The 21,361-nt window shown below is 39.7% G+C and overlaps 3 protein-coding genes across 10 annotated transcripts in view; 2 read left to right on the plus strand and 1 right to left on the minus strand.

Annotated features, from left to right (window-relative positions):
• Window positions 1–11,381, plus strand: part of syt1a (synaptotagmin Ia) — a 173,140-nt gene extending 161,759 nt beyond the window's left edge. For all 7 annotated transcript variants that reach the window (XM_037121618.1, XM_037121624.1, XM_037121620.1 and 4 more), the window contains 2 exons: window positions 4,130–4,263; window positions 7,022–11,381. In XM_037121618.1, the coding sequence (XP_036977513.1) occupies window positions 4,130–4,263; window positions 7,022–7,228 (341 nt within the window). In that variant the 3' untranslated portion in view covers window positions 7,229–11,381. The remainder of the gene's footprint in view (window positions 1–4,129; window positions 4,264–7,021) is intronic.
• Window positions 11,382–14,108: 2,727 nt separating this feature from the next.
• LOC119032443 (NADH-cytochrome b5 reductase 3) lies at window positions 14,109–19,137 on the plus strand. The gene is made up of 9 exons (XM_037121625.1): window positions 14,109–14,264; window positions 14,551–14,676; window positions 14,853–14,925; window positions 15,530–15,636; window positions 15,713–15,842; window positions 15,950–16,033; window positions 16,970–17,055; window positions 17,197–17,296; window positions 18,346–19,137. The coding sequence occupies exons 1-9, from the start codon at window positions 14,244–14,246 to the stop codon at window positions 18,516–18,518; spliced, it is 900 nt and encodes a 299-aa protein (XP_036977520.1). The 5' UTR covers window positions 14,109–14,243; the 3' UTR covers window positions 18,519–19,137.
• Window positions 19,138–19,256: 119 nt separating this feature from the next.
• LOC119032441 (liprin-beta-1-like) overlaps window positions 19,257–21,361 on the minus strand; it is a 28,610-nt gene continuing 26,505 nt past the window's right edge. For both annotated transcript variants that reach the window (XM_037121616.1, XM_037121615.1), the window contains 3 exons: window positions 20,905–21,066; window positions 20,725–20,790; window positions 19,257–20,632 (listed from right to left, as the gene is read on the minus strand). In XM_037121616.1, coding sequence (XP_036977511.1) covers window positions 20,543–20,632; window positions 20,725–20,790; window positions 20,905–21,066 — 318 coding nt within the window. In that variant the 3' untranslated portion in view covers window positions 19,257–20,542. The remainder of the gene's footprint in view (window positions 20,633–20,724; window positions 20,791–20,904; window positions 21,067–21,361) is intronic.

Below are 21,361 nucleotides of genomic sequence, written 5' to 3' on the forward strand. Positions count from 1 at the left end.
TAAGAGGCGTCTGGATAGCACTGATGTGGCGCCGCAGGTGTGTTTTCTTTTTTTCACCCTGAGAAACGGTTATCTGGCATAATCCTATTCAGCTGTTGTGTTTATTCAGGCACAGTCGCCGATGGGAGAGGAAACACGACCTGTTGTAGGAGTCACTGTCGTAGCAGTATTTCAGCAGCTATGACAGAAATCATTACAGTTGTCAGTTGTCAAACTGTCTTTTCCAAAACCCCAAAACAAAACAAAAGTTTGAACCAGAGTTAGACAACATGGCTGCTGTCCAAAGCAAAAAACAACTGTAAGAATCTCAATCTGAACAAGAAATTACAATCTCAGTGCTTTGAGACGGCCAAGTAAAACATAAAATAGAAAGAAAGCTGCTTTTACACCATCTCAAGTGCTGGTGATGAGAGGAAACATATCAGCAGGGAAACAGGCACCGGAGCGCTCTCCATTTAGTGGATGCCCGTCCATTCGCTCTTGTTTACCTCGGTTTCTTTCACCCTCCATAGGTGATATCTACAAAAACAGTTTTCATTGGCAAGCAATTAGCATCCTGCTTTAGTCTGCCTGTCTAGAATCAGTGACCCATTGTTTCACAACCCAGTCGCCAGGATATTTGTTGGCAAAGTACATTTCTGCAGAACTAGAGTTGTTGAAATTTTTACTTTTCTTTAGGTTTAGATTTCAGTGTGATCTTGTGACTGCGCTGTGCTTCTGGTCTGGTTAGATTTAGGCACAAAAACATTTAGTGAGTTTTTTTTAGAAAACTACCAGTTTTGTCGCCACAAAAACCGATGGAGATGAACTTCCCCTCAAAGATATTGTTTTTTTTTGTTGCCACAAACACGTTGTGATGCTAACAAAAGTTAAAATGTCACAGTCTCTCACTCCTCCACCTCCTAACATGGAAGTTAGGTCATAAACCGGTAATGTGAATGTGACATTGCAGGTTTTGTTAAAATGTCAATAAGGTACCTAACCTACGACACGTACAAATGTGAACGTGTCAGTGCAGGAACATTAATCGTCAACGTTATATCTTGGCAGCTGGGCCGTGTTTCAAACCTCTCTGAGACTTCGAGTGTCAGTTTGGCACCGTTATCATCGTAAACTGCACAGACGACGTGCAAGAACAGAAAGCTTGGCAGGCAAAGCGACATTAACTGTGGGGGCTTTGGATCAGCGTACACTCAGTTGTTCTTTAATGCCGTTTGTAAACAAAATGGGACGTGGTGTCACTACAAAGTGCTATTCCAATTTCGAAATGGTTCTTTAAACTTGTCTGTGAGCACAAACCTCGCTGATCCTTTCTGTGGACGCTGTCTGCCCTTTGTGATTCAACAAGCTTTTGTGCTTTACTGTCTTTAGATCTGTGAACTTGTTGAGACAGAGGTCTGCCTACGCGAGATTAGTTTGAAAAAAGGAGGAAAAGAAAAGAACTGAAGAGATTCTATGAGCAGTGACAACCACCCGTGGCTGATCAGACAAAGACAACCTACAGAAACTTCACTCACTCAGATAATCAAGAGGGCTGTAAATGTGACATCCCTGGCAACTGATTTGTGGGAATTCAGCGCAGAAAAAAACCCCACAGAATAACACTGAGATCTGCAGGATTTTAAGTTTTCGTGATAAAATCCCCAAACTTTGATGTTCGTGGTGCACGTTTTGGATTTGAGATGGATAAATCTGTTGCGTAAAAGTCTCGTACTGCTGTTTGGAACATAGATGAGGCTGGAGAAGTTCCTCATATAGACTCTGTTGGATGCACTCTTCCTACTCAAAGTGACAACACACACACACACACACACACACACACACACACACACACACACACACACACACATTCAACCCTCCCTCAATGTTTTTTTCTCATCCCAGCACTCCAGCTCTTCTCAGCAGGAGAGCAATAATGGACACCCACTCCATTAGGAGCCTGTTACCTTTTCGCTCCCGTCTCTGTCATCTATTTATTCCCCCTGCTTTTTTCCCCCCTCTTACTCTGTTTGTGTGGTTTCCTCTCTATATTCATGTCGGCGGCACTGGACGAGTCCGCAATCAGGTCCTTATTCCCCTAAATTGGATAAAAGATTAAGGGAGCTAAGCTTGTTCAGTGTTTGCTATTGCTAGAAATCCCACAATGTTCCAGCTTAAAAGCAGAGATATTATTCGGAGCAGCAACACACAGATCCAGATTATCAGAGCATGCAGCGTTTCAACAACTAATTATGAGCTCATTTTCAGAGTCAGACTCCTTGTTCATTCCCATACAGAGCTCTGAGTTTCAGTAGCTATGGGGCACTTCCTCATTAGCATCTCTGAGATTATCATTTGTTTCGGTCTTTCTCAAGCAGCGTGTTGTCTGTAATGATAAATGACTCAAAGTTACTTTCATGAATTTTTCTCTCATGACTCGTGTTGTTGTCATGAATGTGGGTCGAGATCAGAGATCATCGAGGAAACAGAATCTTCAACAACATTTTTAATACTGAAATCCGATGCCTGTGCTTTATGTATTCTTTTAATTTATATGAATGGATTTACAATCATAGAGGTTTTTTTTTTATTGTTTAGAATTGGAATAGAAAATGAGGAGTGAGTTATCTCACTTCTTTCTCATCTCTGTTGAGAGTTGCACATGTGCAGTGCAGATCTGACAAGGCTGGTAGTGACACGGAGGCCGCTAACAACAACAAGTGTTTTCAGTCTCTTTTTCAAACTCAGCGCCTGCTTGAATAAAGTCAGATGGAAAAGTATGAGCAAGCCAGCGTCCTGAAAGCTCCTGTGCCTGAAATGAAGAAGAAATCAGCGTGTTCAGCCAGGTGTTGTGTTTTTCATCACAGCCGATTGGAGCTGTTGTCGTTAAATACCCGTGACGTCTGCAGAGTCATTTGGCGCAGAGAAGAATGGCAATTGTTCACATTCACATTGAAGACAAACGCCAGATGTTAGCAGGTGTTGGTAGGTTTTTTTGTCCCGTGTGAAAAAACGTTTGAAACGTGACTCGCTGGATACATGGCCAAGAAATCGATCAGATCAATTCAGGCCAGAGAAAATGCATCATTTCATTATTATTTAGCTGTGAAGTCGACTGCCATCAGCAGCAGATAGTCAAGTTCAGGAGATGTGACACATCAACTTGGGGCCGTATTGTCAACCATCCAACAATGTACCATAAATAGATGCTCTTAATGCAGCAGTAGATTGTATTTCGTGCGTAAAATTTTAATGAATAGAATGGATACATCTTTGAATGACTGTAATGAATAAATCCTCATTCATGTTCAGTTCTCTTTTTTCAGTCTGTGCCTCTGAAAATCACGGTGTAACTTATTAAAACCTTCTTTAGGACTCTGTTGGATCTCTCTGAACGTTCAAATCAAGCAGCCTCACCTGGTCCCTTTAATGGCTCAATTAAAGCCACAAACACGGTATTTATTCAACAATTTAGAAAAAAATGAGGCCGCTGCCTGCCCTCTCATCAGTTATTCCTCCGAGCCCAAACCGAGACACTCACTCTCCTCGTCTCCCATTTGGTTTTAATGACAGTTTGAAGATTGTAAACAAATCAGGAGGAGTAGCATCACGTCATAAACGAAAGCGATGGGTGGTTTGCCATTTTCAGGCACGCACTCTACCTGATTGCCAGAGAGTGGCTGCAGACGGACGAAGCAGACCACTTGGGCACCACTTCAGATTGCTTTCGGACGGATGAAAATGAGACTCTTGAATGGGGAAGGTGAACTGAGTCATGTAAATACGCAAGACTCTCGGAGCCATGTTTTTTCAACGACTGCCTATCGCTTTTGGAGGTATCTGTGTTACTATATGTCAGTGGATAATGTGTCGCTTGTGGTGAGAATTATCACCTGACTCTGCAGTTTCCTTCAGCTCTAACCAGGTTTTTAGAGTCTTTCAGCTCATTGCTTTTAAGTTAAGTTTCAGTTTGTGGTGTCCGAGGGAAAAAGTTTGGTCACCCCATCGTAGAAGTTGGTGGTGGAGACCAAAAATCACTCTAAATCAATTCTGCCAAACTTTCTACAATATGGGACCTTTAAGGGCAAGAAACTGGAGAGAAGATGAGTGTCTTCAAATTAAAGAATGTAATGTTACTTTTCTTCTGCAGATCCATACGTGAAGATCCACCTGATGCAAAACGGCAAGAGGCTGAAGAAGAAGAAGACGACAATCAAGAAGAACACCCTCAACCCTTACTACAACGAGTCCTTTAGCTTTGAAGTCCCGTTTGAACAAATCCAGGTACGTCCTCACACGTTCACATGAAAATCCTGAATTCTCTAAAAGCTAATGTGTCGTACGGAATGAACGAATCGTACTGTAAGAACCAGCAGACAGTAGTTGCGTAAAGAATGGAGAAGTGGAGCCTCATTTAGTAAATAATCAGTTTAGAGTCTTTTCATCACAACAGTGTAATCAAAGGCACTTCACTTTAAATCAGCCTTGGTTTCACAATTTGACAAGCCTGTTGCTCAGTTGATGTTATTCTCTGGACTTGTTATTGCCTGTAGCGTGTATCTCAATGCTATTTGTTGCGTGTCTCACAATGATTACCATGCGCATCGTGATTTAAGTGCATCATCGACAGTATATCCAAGACAAAGAAAGACATAGAGCCTGAATCTATAGAAAAGAAATGGTAAGAAAAAAAAAAAATGCAGCCAGAAAAGGAATAGAAATGCACAACATTACCTCCTCAGGCAAGACAGTAATTGAGTCAAATTGATTAAGCCTGTCACAGCTCACAAATCACGGGTTTGGGTCCACGAGCCTCAGATTCAATTTGAACCGATGCTGATACCGGTGTGTTGGATACATTTGCATTTCTTATCTCATCACCGACAGCCAGGTTGATCATTAAGTAATTATTAGTGCCACTGAATTAATCATAAACCTGTCATTAATTAGGGGTATCGAAGAGAACACACTTAAATCACCCGATTTGGTTGTGACGAATCTTTCCCACAGCAGCCAGGCTCCGTAAAGAAGCTGAAGTAGATGTTAAACTAATGGACTGTTTAAAGCTCTTAAGGCCTCTGGCTGCATTGCATCTGATTTTAAATGAAGACACTTAGAGCTGTGCTGATTCTTAATTAAACTCACTCCCACAATGATACCTCTGCTGTAGGGAAGCAAATACAGTCTGTTAATCGATTTCTCACCCAGATTCATTCCCCACTGTGTTTACATTCACTGCAAACTGTACAGACGGCTTACAGAAGGCTGCCAGTTAACTGCTTTTCCAGTTAAACTTGACCTCAGGATAATTTGTGTAATTAATCTAAAGATTTTGATTGTCTCAGAGATATGTGTGGGAATTAAAAAAACAGAGCTTTTAATTGGCCTATTTTCCGAACACTAACACAAGCTTTATTAATGACTGAAGTAGTTCCACGTCCTTGATAAACACAATTAACTTGACAGTGACACCATTTGTATTCATTTGTTTTAATCTGTCGGCTCTTACACATTCACTGTTTCCCCATAAACTTTGTCTCCTCTTGTTTGTGAGTCCCACAGAAATGACTTCATTGATTAACTCGAAATGTATGTAAAAAGATACAAATCCATCCAGACATGCTGAGCTTTTGATATCTTAACATCTCATTCATTCATCTACATTTCTTAAACAATTAATTAACTAAACAAAAAACTATTTCAAAAGATGTTGTTCTTGTATAGCACATCCCCAAGTAGCTTATCTCTGATCATTTTTTAATAATTACCTACTTAAGATCTGAGATGTGAGAGATGTGGTGTTAATTTATTGATTAATTTGTTATCACCGATCATTTCGGACTCTAGACCTTAAATAAAAATCAGATGCAGACCTTTGAGTAATAAGTCAGAGAACACCCTGATTTAGAGTTTCGTTTAAAGAATTTTATAAATCCAAGGAGAAGCTGACAGTGAGTGGGACTGAGAGAAAGAGGCGCAGTTATTAAAAGCACCACGGATTTATCATCGGCCATTAAATCGTCTACTGCCTCCGATATATCAAAACTCGTGCACATTGACAATATCAGGCAACACTTTATGGCATGAGATTGATGACAATCTTCTCATTTCACCCTGGGAAACAAAACTCATGAGCTTATTTCGATGGGAAATCAATCACAGTAATGACAACAGAAGCAGCAAAACAATATTGATTTGCTAATATCCAGTCAAAAGAAAGCTGTGATATAATTATCTATCTGAAGGTAAACTGTCCCTTTAAAACCCACCTAACCCTAAACTGGCCATCTGGAAACTTTCCTCAGCGTTTCATTACATGGAGTATTAGGCATGCTCTTAAAAAAACAGGCTCTGCGCTCATGCAGGTGGCCGTAACTTCATCTCAGTGTGCCAGTGGATCGAAACTTAATCAGAGCTCTTTGTGCACAGATTCATATTCTCTGCCAGAGATTGATGCCCAGGTCACTCCTCTTTGCATGGTCCCTTTGAATAAACACATGCCGAGGCTGAGTCTTCGACCTCTGAGTAATCACACATTCTGCCGTGTTTGGCTCTGTAAATAACCGAAGCCTGGTCTGGGATGTCAGTCACTGTTGATCAACATTACTGTCTGAAGTAGCGCCTCTTTCTCTGCATTACTGCACTACCTTAAGTAATAAGTAGGGACTGTGTCATACAGCCTGGATCAGAAATAATATTCAGCTATATCATGAAACAGAAATATGAACAAATACAGGCTGTAGAGGTAAAAAAAGTCAAAATGCATTTTATTATTGTGGTCGTCAGGACTGTCCATCAGCAGCTTCTTTAGCTGTGCCTTCCTACTCCTGATGACAGTGAACACATCACAATATGTATGACTGAAGTCCACTAGTGTAGAGGGTGGTCATTTGATTCAGCCATACTGTTTATTGAACAAAGTGAAACTTTATCTTTAGACTTCTTTAGCCAACATGCCTGTCTGGAGTTGAGAGATTAACCGTCTCTATGCTGACGACACCTCGATTTACATTTACGTCCTCTGCTCTCTCTCGCTCTACAGAAAGTGCAAGTTGTTATAACTGTTCTGGACTATGACAAGATCGGCAAGAACGATGCCATCGGCAAGGTCTTTGTGGGCCTCAACAGCTCGGGGACGGAGCTGCGCCACTGGTCCGACATGCTGGCCAACCCCAGGAGACCCATCGCCCAGTGGCACGTGCTGAAGCCTGAGGAAGAGGTGGACGCTCAGCTCTCCACCAAGAAATAGGCAGGGCCCTTTCAGCACCTGCCTTGTAGTACTCTTTAGCCAGTATGTGTAAATACCTCAGTGATAAATGGGTCCATCCATGTAACCCCGCCCCCTCTCCTGATATCACAATCAACCCTAATTCCTGCGACATCCCTCCCTCTGCTTTTTTTTTTCTATCAAGTTCTGTTCGTTTCTCGCTTTCTCTTTCGTTTGTTCCTCTCTGAATCAGCCGTTTTTGTTTCCATCTCTGTGCCCTTAATCGCCCCGACCAAATGCCCCCTTCTTTTAAGCAATATGATCTGTATAGATAGCGCATGACTGAAAGAATTTATTGTACCACAGTTGTATATATAAGTATGCAGACAAAAATGATTTCTAGTTTATGTGTTTGTATGTTGTTACCCGTTTCCTAATCTGTGTATATCTTGATGTTTTTAATAAGATGTTCTATTTTAAATTATGTAAATGCAGATATAGAGGAAAGCCAATATTATATATCCCAGGATTTAAAAATTCTACCTTATTACCTTATTGCATTCCAGTAAAAAACAAGATGAATTCCAACCTGCAAGACACTAGTGGAAATATATTCACATTGTAAAGGACGATGTCTGGCTATAAGTTCACAGAACAGACGGATATGTACACACAGTTCTCCAAAATACAAGGCCATTAACTACTATGGTTCTGAGGGAAAACATTATGCTGCTGGAAATTATACAAGCACATGATTTCGTATGACTTTTTCTACTTATTTCCCAATCAGAGGACCTATATGTTTAGCTTGATGCACAGAAACAGTAGTTGAAACAAACCGGTTAGCATTGCATTTCTCCATGTTTGGCAGAAATAGGTCCTCGTTTTCACTTCTACCAGCTCCTTTTCTTTCTCCAAAAATGGAAAATATTGACTCCTTCAGAAACAGTCCCCATGTGATTAAAAAAAAAAAAACAAACAAAAAAAAAAGCACCAAGCTGTAGCCATTGTGTCCTTAAGCTCGTTTAACAATATTTTGTTAACCGCTTACTTTGAACAGCCTTGTCGTTGTTGGAAGTATATCGCATTTAAGGCCGGGGTCCGATCTTTGAGAGGGCGTTTGAGAAAAAAAAACACACATAAAAAAAAGCGTCGTGACTCTGGTTTTAAGAGGACTATTTTTTAGAGCAATTCAACGTCTTGACTATTTTTAGTAAACTGCATGATTTTTTTTACAATCTTTACTAAAGGCTGGGACGGGCGGGGGGGTGGAGATCTACCGACACCAGGGGCTGTCTCTTCTGATACGATCCCCTTGCCTTCAATCAGAGGAGAGGAAAGAAAGAAAAATCAGGAGGGATGTTCCAAATGTGGGTCGACGTATGCCAGCGTTGACGGAGGCGAAGTGAGTTTCTAAACACTGCCATTTCCAGGGAGGTGACTTATGTAGAGGCCCTCTCTTCATGCACACTCCCACTTGCTAGTGGTTGTAGCTTTGGTTTATCGGGAACAATGTCTTTGGCTGCAGTGGTGCCCTTGAGTCGCAGTCTTTGCTTTGCGTTGCCTTCTCACAGTGACAATAGAGTTAGCCATGTTTTACTGCCAATTTTAACTTTTACGTGGCTGCTGTTTTTGCACTGGATGTCTTTAAACTCGCTTGTTGACTTCTTTAGAACGACATTTTTGGACAATTGTTGGCTTTATTTCAGGACACCTGACAGAAAATCCGCCTGCTCGATCGGCTTAATTAAAAGAAATGACAAATCACGTTTCAGCCAACAGCCGTTACATCAGTTTTGTTTGTTTCTTGTTGGCACCGGACTACACCAAGAGAAGGAGAAATAACCGTAAAGTTAATGGTCTGCGTAGGCTATTAGTCCATCATGTCCTTTACTACGGGTCCAATTAGCAAAGGAATAAGTTTTAATCCATGAAAACCATGAAGTCTCTTATCTTGGAGGAACCTCTTGCATATACTCGATGCTAGCTTCAGGAGGACTTTCTAAATGTTTTCAATGTTATTGTGTAGTTGATAGCACTATTATGAAAAAGCTACTTGTCATTCCATATGAGTCTCTGAGGACTGCTTTGTGTATCACTGTGACTGCCGTGTGTGCTTAGAGATGTAGACTTTATCAGTAGGTAGCGAAAAACAGTTTGTTCTGTAGTGATGTCGTAGCGTTTAATGCCATTTTCCCTTCTACACGCAGAGGAAGAGAGCGCGCGTGACGTCGCCCGACGAAAAATAAATAAATAAAGAGGCGGAGGGTCGTTTTATCCGAGCGCGAGCAGGTCGCTTCACACAGCATTTTGTTGAGCACTGTGCAATACTTGTATGTTCATCCCATAGTGTTAACGTGGGTGGCGTCGCCCGAGAAAAAAGGAAAAAAAAAAAAAAAAAGGATTCTAAATCTTGAAGAGGATGATCTCAGTCCAGAGAGATGTTTCTCCTTTCCAGTGAAATGGTTAGGACACAGCACACGTAGATTCAGCTTATAGGTTGGAGCTTGACACCTCTGTTTAGGGTTCCCTCCCTTTTCGCAGGTTTGTTTTTCTCCTCTTGCACACAGTTCCAGCATCAGAAGTTTCAGGGAGTGTTCGTTTTAAAACCAAACGAGATTCTACATTTAAATAGCCCCTTAAAAAGAAAAATGCCATGTATATATTTACATAATCGTGTCAAAAATGTATATCTAGAATGAATATAAAGTGATTATTCAGCCGCAGAATATCAGTTAATCTATCATCCACATACTATATCTCATCATCATTACATCATCCTCATTATGGATTTCTTTTTCTTTTTGTTAACTGCTCTGTTCATTCAAAAACTCCTTTTATATTTGAGATGAAAACTCTGAATGTACAGTATGGACTGTGTTGGTGTAGATTACTTTTACCGTGAGATTAGATGTACTTTGCACTTTTTGGTTGTTAAAAGAAAGAAAAAGTCATTGTGTTTATATTTTTTCAACTATTACGAATTGATTTCATAACTCTCCCCCCAGTCTGATTCCCAAAAATCACTGAATAGATAAAAACAGCCGCATCCCCCGATCCCTCTGTCACCGAGGGGTTCTCTTATTATTTGACATGTTTCACATATGTAGATCCATGAACTCCAGTACAGCTTCAGATTTAAATCTAACAAATGGATTAAAGTACAGTCGAAATAATAATTCCCCTAAAATACTGACTTTAAGTATTTCAATCACACGTTTCACAATTTCTAATTCACAATTCCTCTGCTTAAAGTACAATAATGCGATTTTTCAGGTATTATACATGAGTTTTATGTATAACACTAAAAAATTTCATCCAAAGAATAAAATTAGGTGGAATTTTTATGTGTGGTTGACACAAACTATATGTAATTTCAGTCACACATCCAATTTCCATGTTGCTCTTGTACACACGTTCTACGTAAATTATATATTTTATCATGCAGAGACGAAGTCTTATGTGTGATTGAAATAAGTACGGCCGGTGTTTGATGAGATGTTATTTTTAAAGGTTAAGTCTCTGTAAAAAGTGGCCCGAACAATTCAATAATAACACATAAATGGTTGTACTTCCGGAATAATCTAATCATAGATGAATGAAAATCAAACACAAAAGGGAATTCAGTAACGAGCAGCACTGCAGGACCCTTTGGATTGCGAGCGAATCAAAAGCCATTACCCCGCAGCACAATGCTCCTCTTATTGCAATTTCCTGCCAAAGTATGCACGCATAATCAAACCCCTAAATTCTCCTCTTGTTGAAAAAAAAAAAAAAGGAAAACTTATCAAGCTCTCTGTGTGACAAGATTCTCTCCAGTGACATTGACGAACAGCCACACTGACCTTTCAGAAACAAAGCTGTGTAAAGTATTAGAATCTGATGCTGTAGAAAGATCCTAGTTGCCTTTGTGTATATCAACTGCCTGCTTGAGTATTTTGTGTGTGGAAAACTTTTCTCTGTAATCTTGTAGAACTGTTCGGGGTGTTTTTTCCTGCCATATCGCTCGCGGTGACAGCGAGCCGCTGACGGTTATATTTGCTGTGTATACCTTCATTTTTGACGAGGTGTTTTACAGTTTTGTTTCACTTTGTGTAGTGATTCACTCTGTGGAGTTTTCTGACTGTTGTTATATAACTTCATATACACAAATGATCAATAAAAATGTTTTATTTCCTGTTGATACAGAAGCTTATCATGTCGTGTTTTTCATTTGTGATGCACAGAGCGCTGAGTGGCACCAAAGTGTGTACAAGTGCTGATTCAACTTCTTTACCCAAGCTACAGTAATAAAGTACCGGCTCTGATATGGACTCAAGTATAAAAGCAGAAAGTCTCCCGCTGAAGGACATTTCCACTGGACATTTCTGTGCTAACTGAACTTTGTTATTTTAATATAATTCAGAGACCATTACACTTAAAGTTAGCAGCAGTAGCATTTGTCCGAGCTGTTCCTGAACGCACCTCAAAGATAGTTGATTGTTGAGTCTCTGTCTTTTCCGTCTGTTTTACATCATTTCGTCCCAGTGCGTCTAAACTGACAGTTTAAAATCAGTCTTGTGATGTTGGGAAGGCATCATGCAATGACACAATCTGAAAAATAATCAATAATTCCGCTCAAATGCATTAAAAATAACGTTTAAAAGCCTGTTTTTAAAAAGTAAGGATAATAAAGGTAATAACAGCAGATGTCTGTGTTCAAGTTACTTTTCAGATTCCAAACTTTTACACACTTCCTGTCCAGTGAAAACCACCTATTTTTGAAATTATGAAGGAATATATATCCATCAAGACTCCTTTATGTGTGGAGATAGTTCTCTTATTTCTCAGGCTAATGAAACCATTTTAAAACACTCTTGAATCAGCTGGAAAAACGCATCGTTACAAAGCTGAAAACTGTTTTCCCGACCCCATGAAACGTTGGACAGCCACACCACAAACATATATGATATGATGCATTGATGTAGATGAAACTAGCCAACAGTATATAAAGTAGTTAAAATGAGCTCAACCTTAAACATCTTCAGCAGTAAAATGATTGGACTTGCATACTTTTGCTTGAGTAATGTTGTAGTATTAATACTTCTGCTGAAGTAAAGGATCTGAATACAGCTACAGTGTTTGTGCAGTGCTGATCAGTAGTATGAGTCACTGCCACACCAAAAATAAAAGTCTCTACACGCTTTACTTGTGTGACAAATCCCACTTTTTAATGAGGGGATGTGATTTGAATCGTCCACAGCAGCTTGTTATCAAGGTCACTACTGCCATCTAGAGGACAAAGAGGAGTATAACAGTGTGTGAGCACAGCAATGGGAAAAAACAAACAAACATGTTTTCCATTTCGCTCTGGGCTCAGATCAATTCCTATCAGAGAATATTCACTGATGTCTACTCGAGCCAGAAAAACGTTGACGGGAGTTTGTCCTCGCAAGCAAAATGCGTGATGTCACATCGATGTGAAACTCGGCTTATCGTGGATCTGATGATAAAGTCGCCCTGTGGTTGTAGATTTATAGATTTCAGGCAGCTGCTATGAAATGGAGCTCAGCTGGCTGTTAAAATGCCAGAAAGTAATCTAATCATTGAAGAACATCCTGTGACACACATTTATATATACTCAAGCTCAAATGCTTTAACATGCAGTTGTCTTTAACTTCCTTTAAGTGACTTAAACAGCTTGTTATCAGCTTGTTCCAGTTTTTCTTAGAAGCTTTAAAACATTTGTTATAAGGTTAAATCCTTAAAAAATATGTTTACATGGAATCTGAAAATATTCAACATTTTTGGCATTATTTTATGCACATTTCTCCAAAATATAATCTGACAAATGTGATACCTTTTGAAAGGATTTCAATTCTCCTCTGTAAAATTTTCAACAAAGTTTGTCGGCACAGTAAAAGCTTATGCCAACATTTAATATACAAACAATACTGCGAAGTTCTGGGTTCAAATATTATAAATATCTGTTGAAAATATGACCATCACTAAAGTGCTATAGTAGACTTTAAAAATCAGTTATGTTTCTGACTCATAATGTAATGTATTTTGTTCTTTGTACCTCAAAGTTATCACATCTTTAAAATCTCTGCCTTCAAACATTAATATCTTGAGCAACAAAATAATCAAATATCAAATGACTGTAATTATTTTGCCAGTGTAAAACATTATTTCAATCTCAAAACAAAGAGGAAACACTTCAAGATTCAGACACGATAAACTTTATTGAATACATGCAGGGACATCATGAGGAAGTGCATGACCGGATGCAGAGAGGAGATAAGCAACTTTTAAAACAGCATACAGTGCAACATGACGCATCAGGAAATCAGAACAAAAATAGATACAGACATAAATGGAAAGAACATCATGGCCTGACTTCTTCACTGGTTTGATTTTGATGGCTTACTTCAGTCCATTGCTGCTGCGTCTGTGGTTTACTTTGAAATTATCCAAGCTGCCTGATCAAATAAGGCTCCATTTCAGCCTAGGAATAACCAAAAAAACATTATGTCACACTCAGTTGGTGATTAAACAGCCACATAAAACTCCAGACGCGCTTCTTTCTATGCGAACTGTTTATTGTGGGCTTTTATTTTGAGAAGTTGAGGCGTTTTCTCTATTTCAATGTGTTTATCGAAGAGGTTTATTCTGAAAATCTAGGTCTGACATGCGGAAGTGACGTATGAGCCTCAACTTCGTCAAGAAGCTAGCGCTAGCCGTTATACTACCGGAAGTAGTCCAAATCAAGCTTCTACAGAAAGGTTTTTCATTTTCAAAACGGTGAGATCATATTATTCAGAGCCGATAAACAAATAAAACCCCTAATTGTTAAAATATTTATAATCATAACTGACTTTCCGTGTGTTATATTAAAAAAATCAAGCCGTTATTTTCCTACATGATGCTTTTATTTTGACAGTGACCGGATGTGTATATTCGCCATAGCTAGCTTGGCAGCTTCAGCTCCGTGACAGCTCGTAGCTCACTCGCAGTCACATTAAACTGATCTGGCGCTACTTTCTGCATCGACCAACGACCTTGCAACTAACTCAACATGCTGTCCTACATCATTGGTGTAAGTAACCCTTAATTGAAACTAGCCAGACTTATTTTAAATTAGCTATAACCGTTGCGTTTTCTGAAGCTAATGTTGGCTAACATTTAGTATTCCTGACCAAGTTCAGTGTGGAGCTGTGGTGGGCCTGCCCACAGGAATCACCATGACTCATTTCTCCTGTTATGGATTAAACAAAAAATGTCTCGACTTAAGTCAGACAACGCCCCTCAGCACCAACACACAGCCGGGAGCTAATGCTAGCTGCATGTCTGAGTCACTCTGTCGCTTCTGGCCTTTATCACAGCTGATCCGGGGCGGTTTTGATGGAATCATCAACCTGATCTTCAGACTCTTCTTCTCCAAGAGGAGAGCAGCCATCACCTTAGAGGACCCCAACATCAAGTATGCACTGCGGCTGATCGACAAACAGGTGAGCAGTCATTATAAACCTTGCACAAGATGGTTTGTTCCCAGGTTTAAAAACGCATCTGATGCGTTCAAGTACCACCATTACTTTGTGATGTAATGTTCATGTTTTTACAGTGCAGCTATGTCACCTCTGTTTGTGTGTGTGTGTGTGTGTGTGTGTGTGTGTGTGTGTGTCAGATCGTCAGTCATGACACAAGGAAGTTTCGCTTCGCCCTGCCCTCCCCTGAACACGTCCTGGGTCTCCCCATTGGTCAGTATGTGCACTTACATCAGTGTTTAACATCCAGCACCAATCACATTAATCACGGGAGTGACTGATGTTTGTACTCATTAACTCAGAATATGTAAACAGGGATCCAGACCAACTTTTCATGTTAAAATTTCGCCTCTTAACACACCTCACTGCTGAAAATGAGCCAGATACTGGGATATTTAAGTGTTTCCTCACATTTCAATTTATTTTTATTACATATCCATGCACACACATGCATACACCCATATCCAAACAAACACATTTTGAGTCATTTATTTAAATGATTGATTTAGATTTAGATGATTGATTTAGTTTAAAGCAATTACAAAATCAGTGATTCAAATAGTTGCAGATACATCTTCTGTCGCCTGATGAATTGACCAAACGTTACATTTAAGAATGATTAAATTTAAGTGTTCATAAGCCTGGAAACAACCGTCAGCACACAGTGTGATACAGATGAAATGTCTGTGAAATACGAATTGGATTGAAACTATTAATCGATAGTAAAACAGCTCCTGATTTGTGTTTAGAAAGCCTGATTTAAAGAAAGCTGCTGACAACTGAGACAAATTGACTGATCTCTGTGTTTCCTCTCCAGGGCAGCACATCTATCTGTCTGCCAGAATCGACGGGAAGCTGGTGGTGCGTCCGTACACGCCGGTGTCCAGCGATGATGACAAAGGCTACGTGGACCTGGTGGTGAAGGTAAAACCTGAAGGAAAGTTGTTTAAATGTAAAGGCATCATTTTATTTCTCTTAACCGTTTTCTTTTTATTTACAGATTTACTTCAAAGATGTGAACCCTAAATTCCCTGAGGGAGGGAAGATGAGTCAGTATCTGGAGAGCCTCAAGATCAACGATACTATCGACTTCAGAGGGCCGAGCGGTCTGCTCGTTTACAAAGGCAGAGGTGAGCACCTGAACAGGATGTCCTCAGACAAAAGGGGAAGAGATTCAATGATTGTTGTCAGTTATGTTTCAGCTGCCTGATCTGATGCCGTCACTCTCCCTCCACAGGTGTTTTTGCCATTCAGCCAGAGAAAAAGTCTCCAGCTGTGACCAAGAACGCCAAACATCTGGGCATGATTGCTGGAGGGACAGGTAAGGAAACTTCTTCTCATCCAGGAAGTCGACACGTCTCATCTCATGATCAGTTTAGTCAGCAGAAGACGGCCCGAGTTGCACTTTTAAAGATTTTTTTTTTTTTTACCACTCTCATTCTCTGAAGCTTTATGTTTTACTAATGCAAACTTTGAGGGCTGACACAGAGTATTATTTTCATTAATGATCAGTTCACTTTCTCTGTCAGATGATGGCTTGTGTCAAAAATACAGAAAAGTGTGAATGTTGATGATCAACTTGCTTCTTTTTCCTGTTGAACTGTCTGAATCCAACACGTTGCTGCAGCTAAAGATTATTTCTCTGATCGATTTTATGTCGGTGAAAAATAATCCATTCAGTTTCTACGGCAGTCCAAAGTCACATCATCAGATATCTTGTTTTGTGTGATCAGCAGCCAGAAACACCCAAATATTCCTGATATTTTCCAGATATTTAACACTACATTTCTTTATGTTACTTGAGAGCTGTTTGTTTGTTCTCCTGCTCACTGTTTGTTTCTGGGAGGAGTTCAGTCCAGCTGGTACATGAACACACAATTTTATCTGATCGCACCACACCCATACAGAGCATATACACATTATTATGACTGCAGTAACGGCTGCACAAGTTTTATTTAAATTATCACTTCTATACACATTGCAAGCTACTTTAATCATTTATTGAGTACTTTTTGATTCCAGCTTTTTAAATGTGAATACTTTCTGGTTTCTGTCCTCTCTGACAGTAAACTGAAGATCTTTGGGTTGTGCGCAAAACAAGATATTCTGGACGTCATTGATTGACATTTTTCACCAATTTCTGACACGTTATCAACCGAATAACTAATATATTTATTGAGAAAATGGAGTGATCTGACAGTGACACACATTTCAACCTTCCTCTTTTCAACTGTAAAGCTCTTGTGTTTTCTTCCAGGAATCACTCCCATGTTGCAGATCATCACAGCTGTGATGAAGGATCCTCAGGACCAGACGGTGTGTCACCTGCTGTTCGCCAACCAGGTCGGTTTCATTAGCTCACATGATTCACTGATGTTTGCAGTAGTTATGTTATTAGTCCTCCTGTGTTATTTGGAGTGAGTGTTACCAAAGCAGAGGTGAAACAAAGAGAGCTGAAATTCGGTGTTTATTGTCCCGTCACAGACGGAGAAAGACATCCTGTTGAGACCTGAGCTGGAGGAGATTCAAGTCAACAACCCGGACCGGTTCAAGCTGTGGTTCACAGTGGACAAAGCACCTGAAGGTAACACACCTCACTAAATGTTTTCTCGATTATTTGACCAATAAATTGGTTTATGAAATGTTCAAGAACCCAAGATGATCTCCACAGAGAAGAAGCTCAAAACCACCCAAGTTTTGTTTTTGTTTTTTGTTTTTTTTAATAATCAGAAGGACTCTAAAAACTTGCAAAGATTTTTTTGCTGATTCATTTCCTGTTGACAAAAAACCCCACAGTTTTATTTAGACCTGTTAAAATGAAAAGTATATTCACTGTAGAGGAAGTGTTCTGTGTTCTGAGGTGTCAGAGCTTCACACTTCTTTCTCTCCTCAGTTTATGACGTGAGAACTGGTTGAAAAAGTTTTGCCAGTATGATCTTTCTAAGTTGTTTTTTTTTTGTTTTGTTTTTCCCCGATTTAACATAAAGAATACCATGAGTTTATATTTTTTAAAAGACATTTTTCTGGTCTTAAAAAAGAAAATTCACGAAAAAAGTTTCCTTCAGAACTTGAGGGTAATCTTTCTTTCAAATTCAAACTCTTTCATTTTTTTTTTCTCTGGTGAAACAGAGTGAACATGATTTGTCTATATTTTGAGGAATGATATAAAAAAAAAAAAGTTTTGTTAGGATAATTTTTCTTTTGAAAACACACGAAAAACATTTTCTTGTTTTCCTTTGTGAAACTGATAAACAGGTTCAGGAGAAACATGTCAAATGAAATGAATCATTTTGCTTTCAACTTCGTAGATTTTTTTTTCTTGTGTGTAAATCCAGCTGAATAATTATCTTTCTAGTGTGAAATAATGTAAATATTTTTTGTTCATATTCCACTTATTTTATTGTGTGGTGGGGAAAAAATTCACAAGACTTTTTTCTTCATACGAGTAGGAATAACAGTTCAGGAAAATCTTTTTGCGTTGTATTTCTGCTGATAATTTCCCCTAAATCCTTCACACTGTCCCGTTAAATGTCAGCATGTTGGTGGTAACACTAATTGGGGATCTTCATTAAAGAAAGAACAACAAAACCTTCTTGATGAAATGTTTCATTGGGTCGTTTCTCTGTGTTTCAGACTGGGAGTACAGCCGAGGCTTCATCAGTGAGGACATGGTGAGGGAACACCTTCCTCCGCCCAGCGACGACACCCTCATCCTGATGTGTGGACCTCCACCCATGATCCAGTTCGCCTGCAACCCAAACCTGGACAAAGTCGGCCACTCGAGCAGCTGCACGTTCACCTTCTAGATGTCCGTACACCAAAGAAGTCCAGGTTTTTGACAAGATCGGGCATCTGAATATCATTTCTGCTACCCTGAAAGCATTAAAGCACTCGTACAGCTGCAGTGGGTATTGCACTATATATATACTATATTTATGCCATGATGTTCTTCATGCAACAGAATCACAGCACGGACCAATACATGTAGTCAGTAAGTGTCAGTAAGAGGAGTATGTCGAGGAGTTTTCTGATGGGAAAATAGAAAGTTTTCAGACTGTTGGCTTTAAAATACTCGTGATTGCGAAAAAAAAAACAAACCTGCCGCCTGCTGTCGCCCCACTTTGGTTTTAATATCAGAGGAGTTTTCTGAGTGCCTTAACACTGCGAAGCTTTTTATATGCAGAACTGAAGAAGAATTATGAGCACTTGTTTTCATTTATACAGATCGTTTTTGATTTCCTCCATTATAACTTGAGAATATGTTACAGAGTAAAACATGCTCTCGTGTCTTGTCGTCGCATCAAAAGATGTCAATATTTTGCTAGAAGTGATTTGTTGAACGTGATTGTGGTTCCTGATGTGACGTCTTTGCAACAGTGGATACTTGTGTTTGGATATGCAACATAAAGATCAACTGCTAAAGAACTGTTAAGTGTTTTTTTTATTATTTCACTGTCAAACCTGTAAATCCACCTCATCTATCTGTCCTTGCTCACAGCCGTGTCGCAGCTTAAATGAGATGCTACAAGTAAAGACAGGGACAGTTGCATTTTCTCCTTTTTTATTACAAAAGATTTAAAAACACTGACTTTGGTTTCCATGTGTACTTTTCCATGCTGCTTCTTGAATGAGTTTGAAGAAACGCTCCCAGTACGAGAGGATCAATACCACTCACTGCACCATCTGTCCATTAGGTGCAGGGCTGGAGCCAGCAGCTTTACAGACCAGCTTACTAATTACCACTTATCTCATTTGGTTAATCCACACACACAAAAAAAGAAAAAAAACAACAAATTGTGGTTTCAGGAAGAGTTTTGCACTGTAACTGTTTCATTGTGAAGGCGTCTGGATTAAACCAAGTAGATCTGAGTTAATTAGCGAGCTTTACAGAGAGTCAGGTTGGCAGTTTCCCTCTGCTTGTAGTCTTTATGCTAAGCTAATCACCTCCTGGCTCGAGTGTTGTATTTAAGATCCTCTCGCCTAATTCTTGGAAAGAAACAAATCATATTTCTCAAAAGAAGAACTATTCTTAAAAACAACATTTTCTCACTTCCTCTTGTGGTGTTATGCAAATAATTGTTGGTTTAGTTCGTCCAGGATTTCAAGATTTCTGTTTCAACGACTGATCAATCAGTTGTGGACTTTTGAATTCACTGCCAACATATTTATAATTATCTTTTGATTTGTTGAGTGACGGTCAAAACTGGGTTTCCTGAGGTCACAATGACGTTTGACAACCAAACTCGAATCAGTTGATTTGGGTTAAAGATGACATTTGGGCTAAATTTTGAGAAATTCATGTGTTCTCGTGATACCACGCTCACGTGAAATGGAAAAACATCGTCGTGCAGAGGCATAAAAACAGGTCTTTGATTCTCGCTTCTAAAATGTGACTATTTTCTGATGTCTTCACTCCTTCATCACAGTAAAGTAGCCAGATCCTCGACGTAAAGACAGAACATTCGCTGTGAATGAGCTGATCTTAAAAGATAAAAAATAAAACAACTTTACGTACCACGAATAAAAACCGTCTGACTGCAGCCGAGGACATTAAACCTGGAGTGCATCAGCTGAGGGAGACCAACACGTTGTCTTACCTCACTGATGACTGAAAACAAAACACACATAAGTGAAGGATAAAATAAATGCAGTAAAATCTTCATGCATCATATTTTGGACGGCTTCAATAAATATAAAATATGAGGAAAGCTACGGCTGAACTTCTGGATGATGAAAACACTGGAAAAGGTTTGAAATGTTCTGCTATGGATGTTGGTGGGAGGTGGAGGGAAACATGTCGGCGCAGTTTGTCATTTTTTCACAAAGCGACTCAAACACCGGAGTTTTCTGTTGCTGCTGCGTCGACCTCCGGGGGGCCGACTGAGACCTCGTGGTAAAACTCGTCTTCCTTCAGCATGCTCTGAAACACACAGAGGGGCAGAGACGAAACTCAGACAGATTGTTGGTCATTTCTTATCTGTCAGACTGTACAGGAGCAGCTCGGTGTCTCACCGTCAGATTATTGATTCCATCTGAAAACGCTCCGATCTGTCTCACCGTCCCTTCAGAGTCTTCCATCTGCCAGGAAATAAACAACCAGACAAACAGGAAACAGACAAATCAGAACCAAACTAAACGTCCTGATCTGTGTCGTCTGAAAGAAGCCGAGCAGCAGCAGAAGCGTCTCCGTACCTGTTCCAGGTGTTCCAGGTTCTCCTCGTAGATCAGGACTCTTCCTCTCTGGAAGCTGCTGCTCTTTGGCATTTCCACGTTCATGGGGCAGACGTATTCCTCGCCATCATCCTGACGTTTCTTCCTCAAAGTGCCAAAACCGCCAAACGACAGACGTCTGGGCTGAACGAGACAAAAGGAGACAGTTTGTCTTCATGTTCACTGATACAGAAGCTTCAGATGTTCAGCGTTTCGCACTAATTTGAAACCGATGAGACAATTAGTTGACTAATTAATCAGCTGAAAATAAATTGGATTTATTATCAGACATTTTACAAAAATCCCCCATAAAATGATTAATTTCCAGTTTCGCTTTGAGGATTTCTGTATTTGCATCTTTTTTTTTACTGAAAATTTTCTGCTCCAGACTCAAAACAAACAATTTATCCAACATTAAAGAAAATACCACAATACAAAC

The sequence above is a fragment of the Acanthopagrus latus genome, chromosome 14, assembly GCF_904848185.1.
Source record: "Acanthopagrus latus isolate v.2019 chromosome 14, fAcaLat1.1, whole genome shotgun sequence".
In the NCBI taxonomy this organism is placed as follows: Eukaryota; Metazoa; Chordata; class Actinopteri; order Spariformes; family Sparidae; genus Acanthopagrus; species Acanthopagrus latus.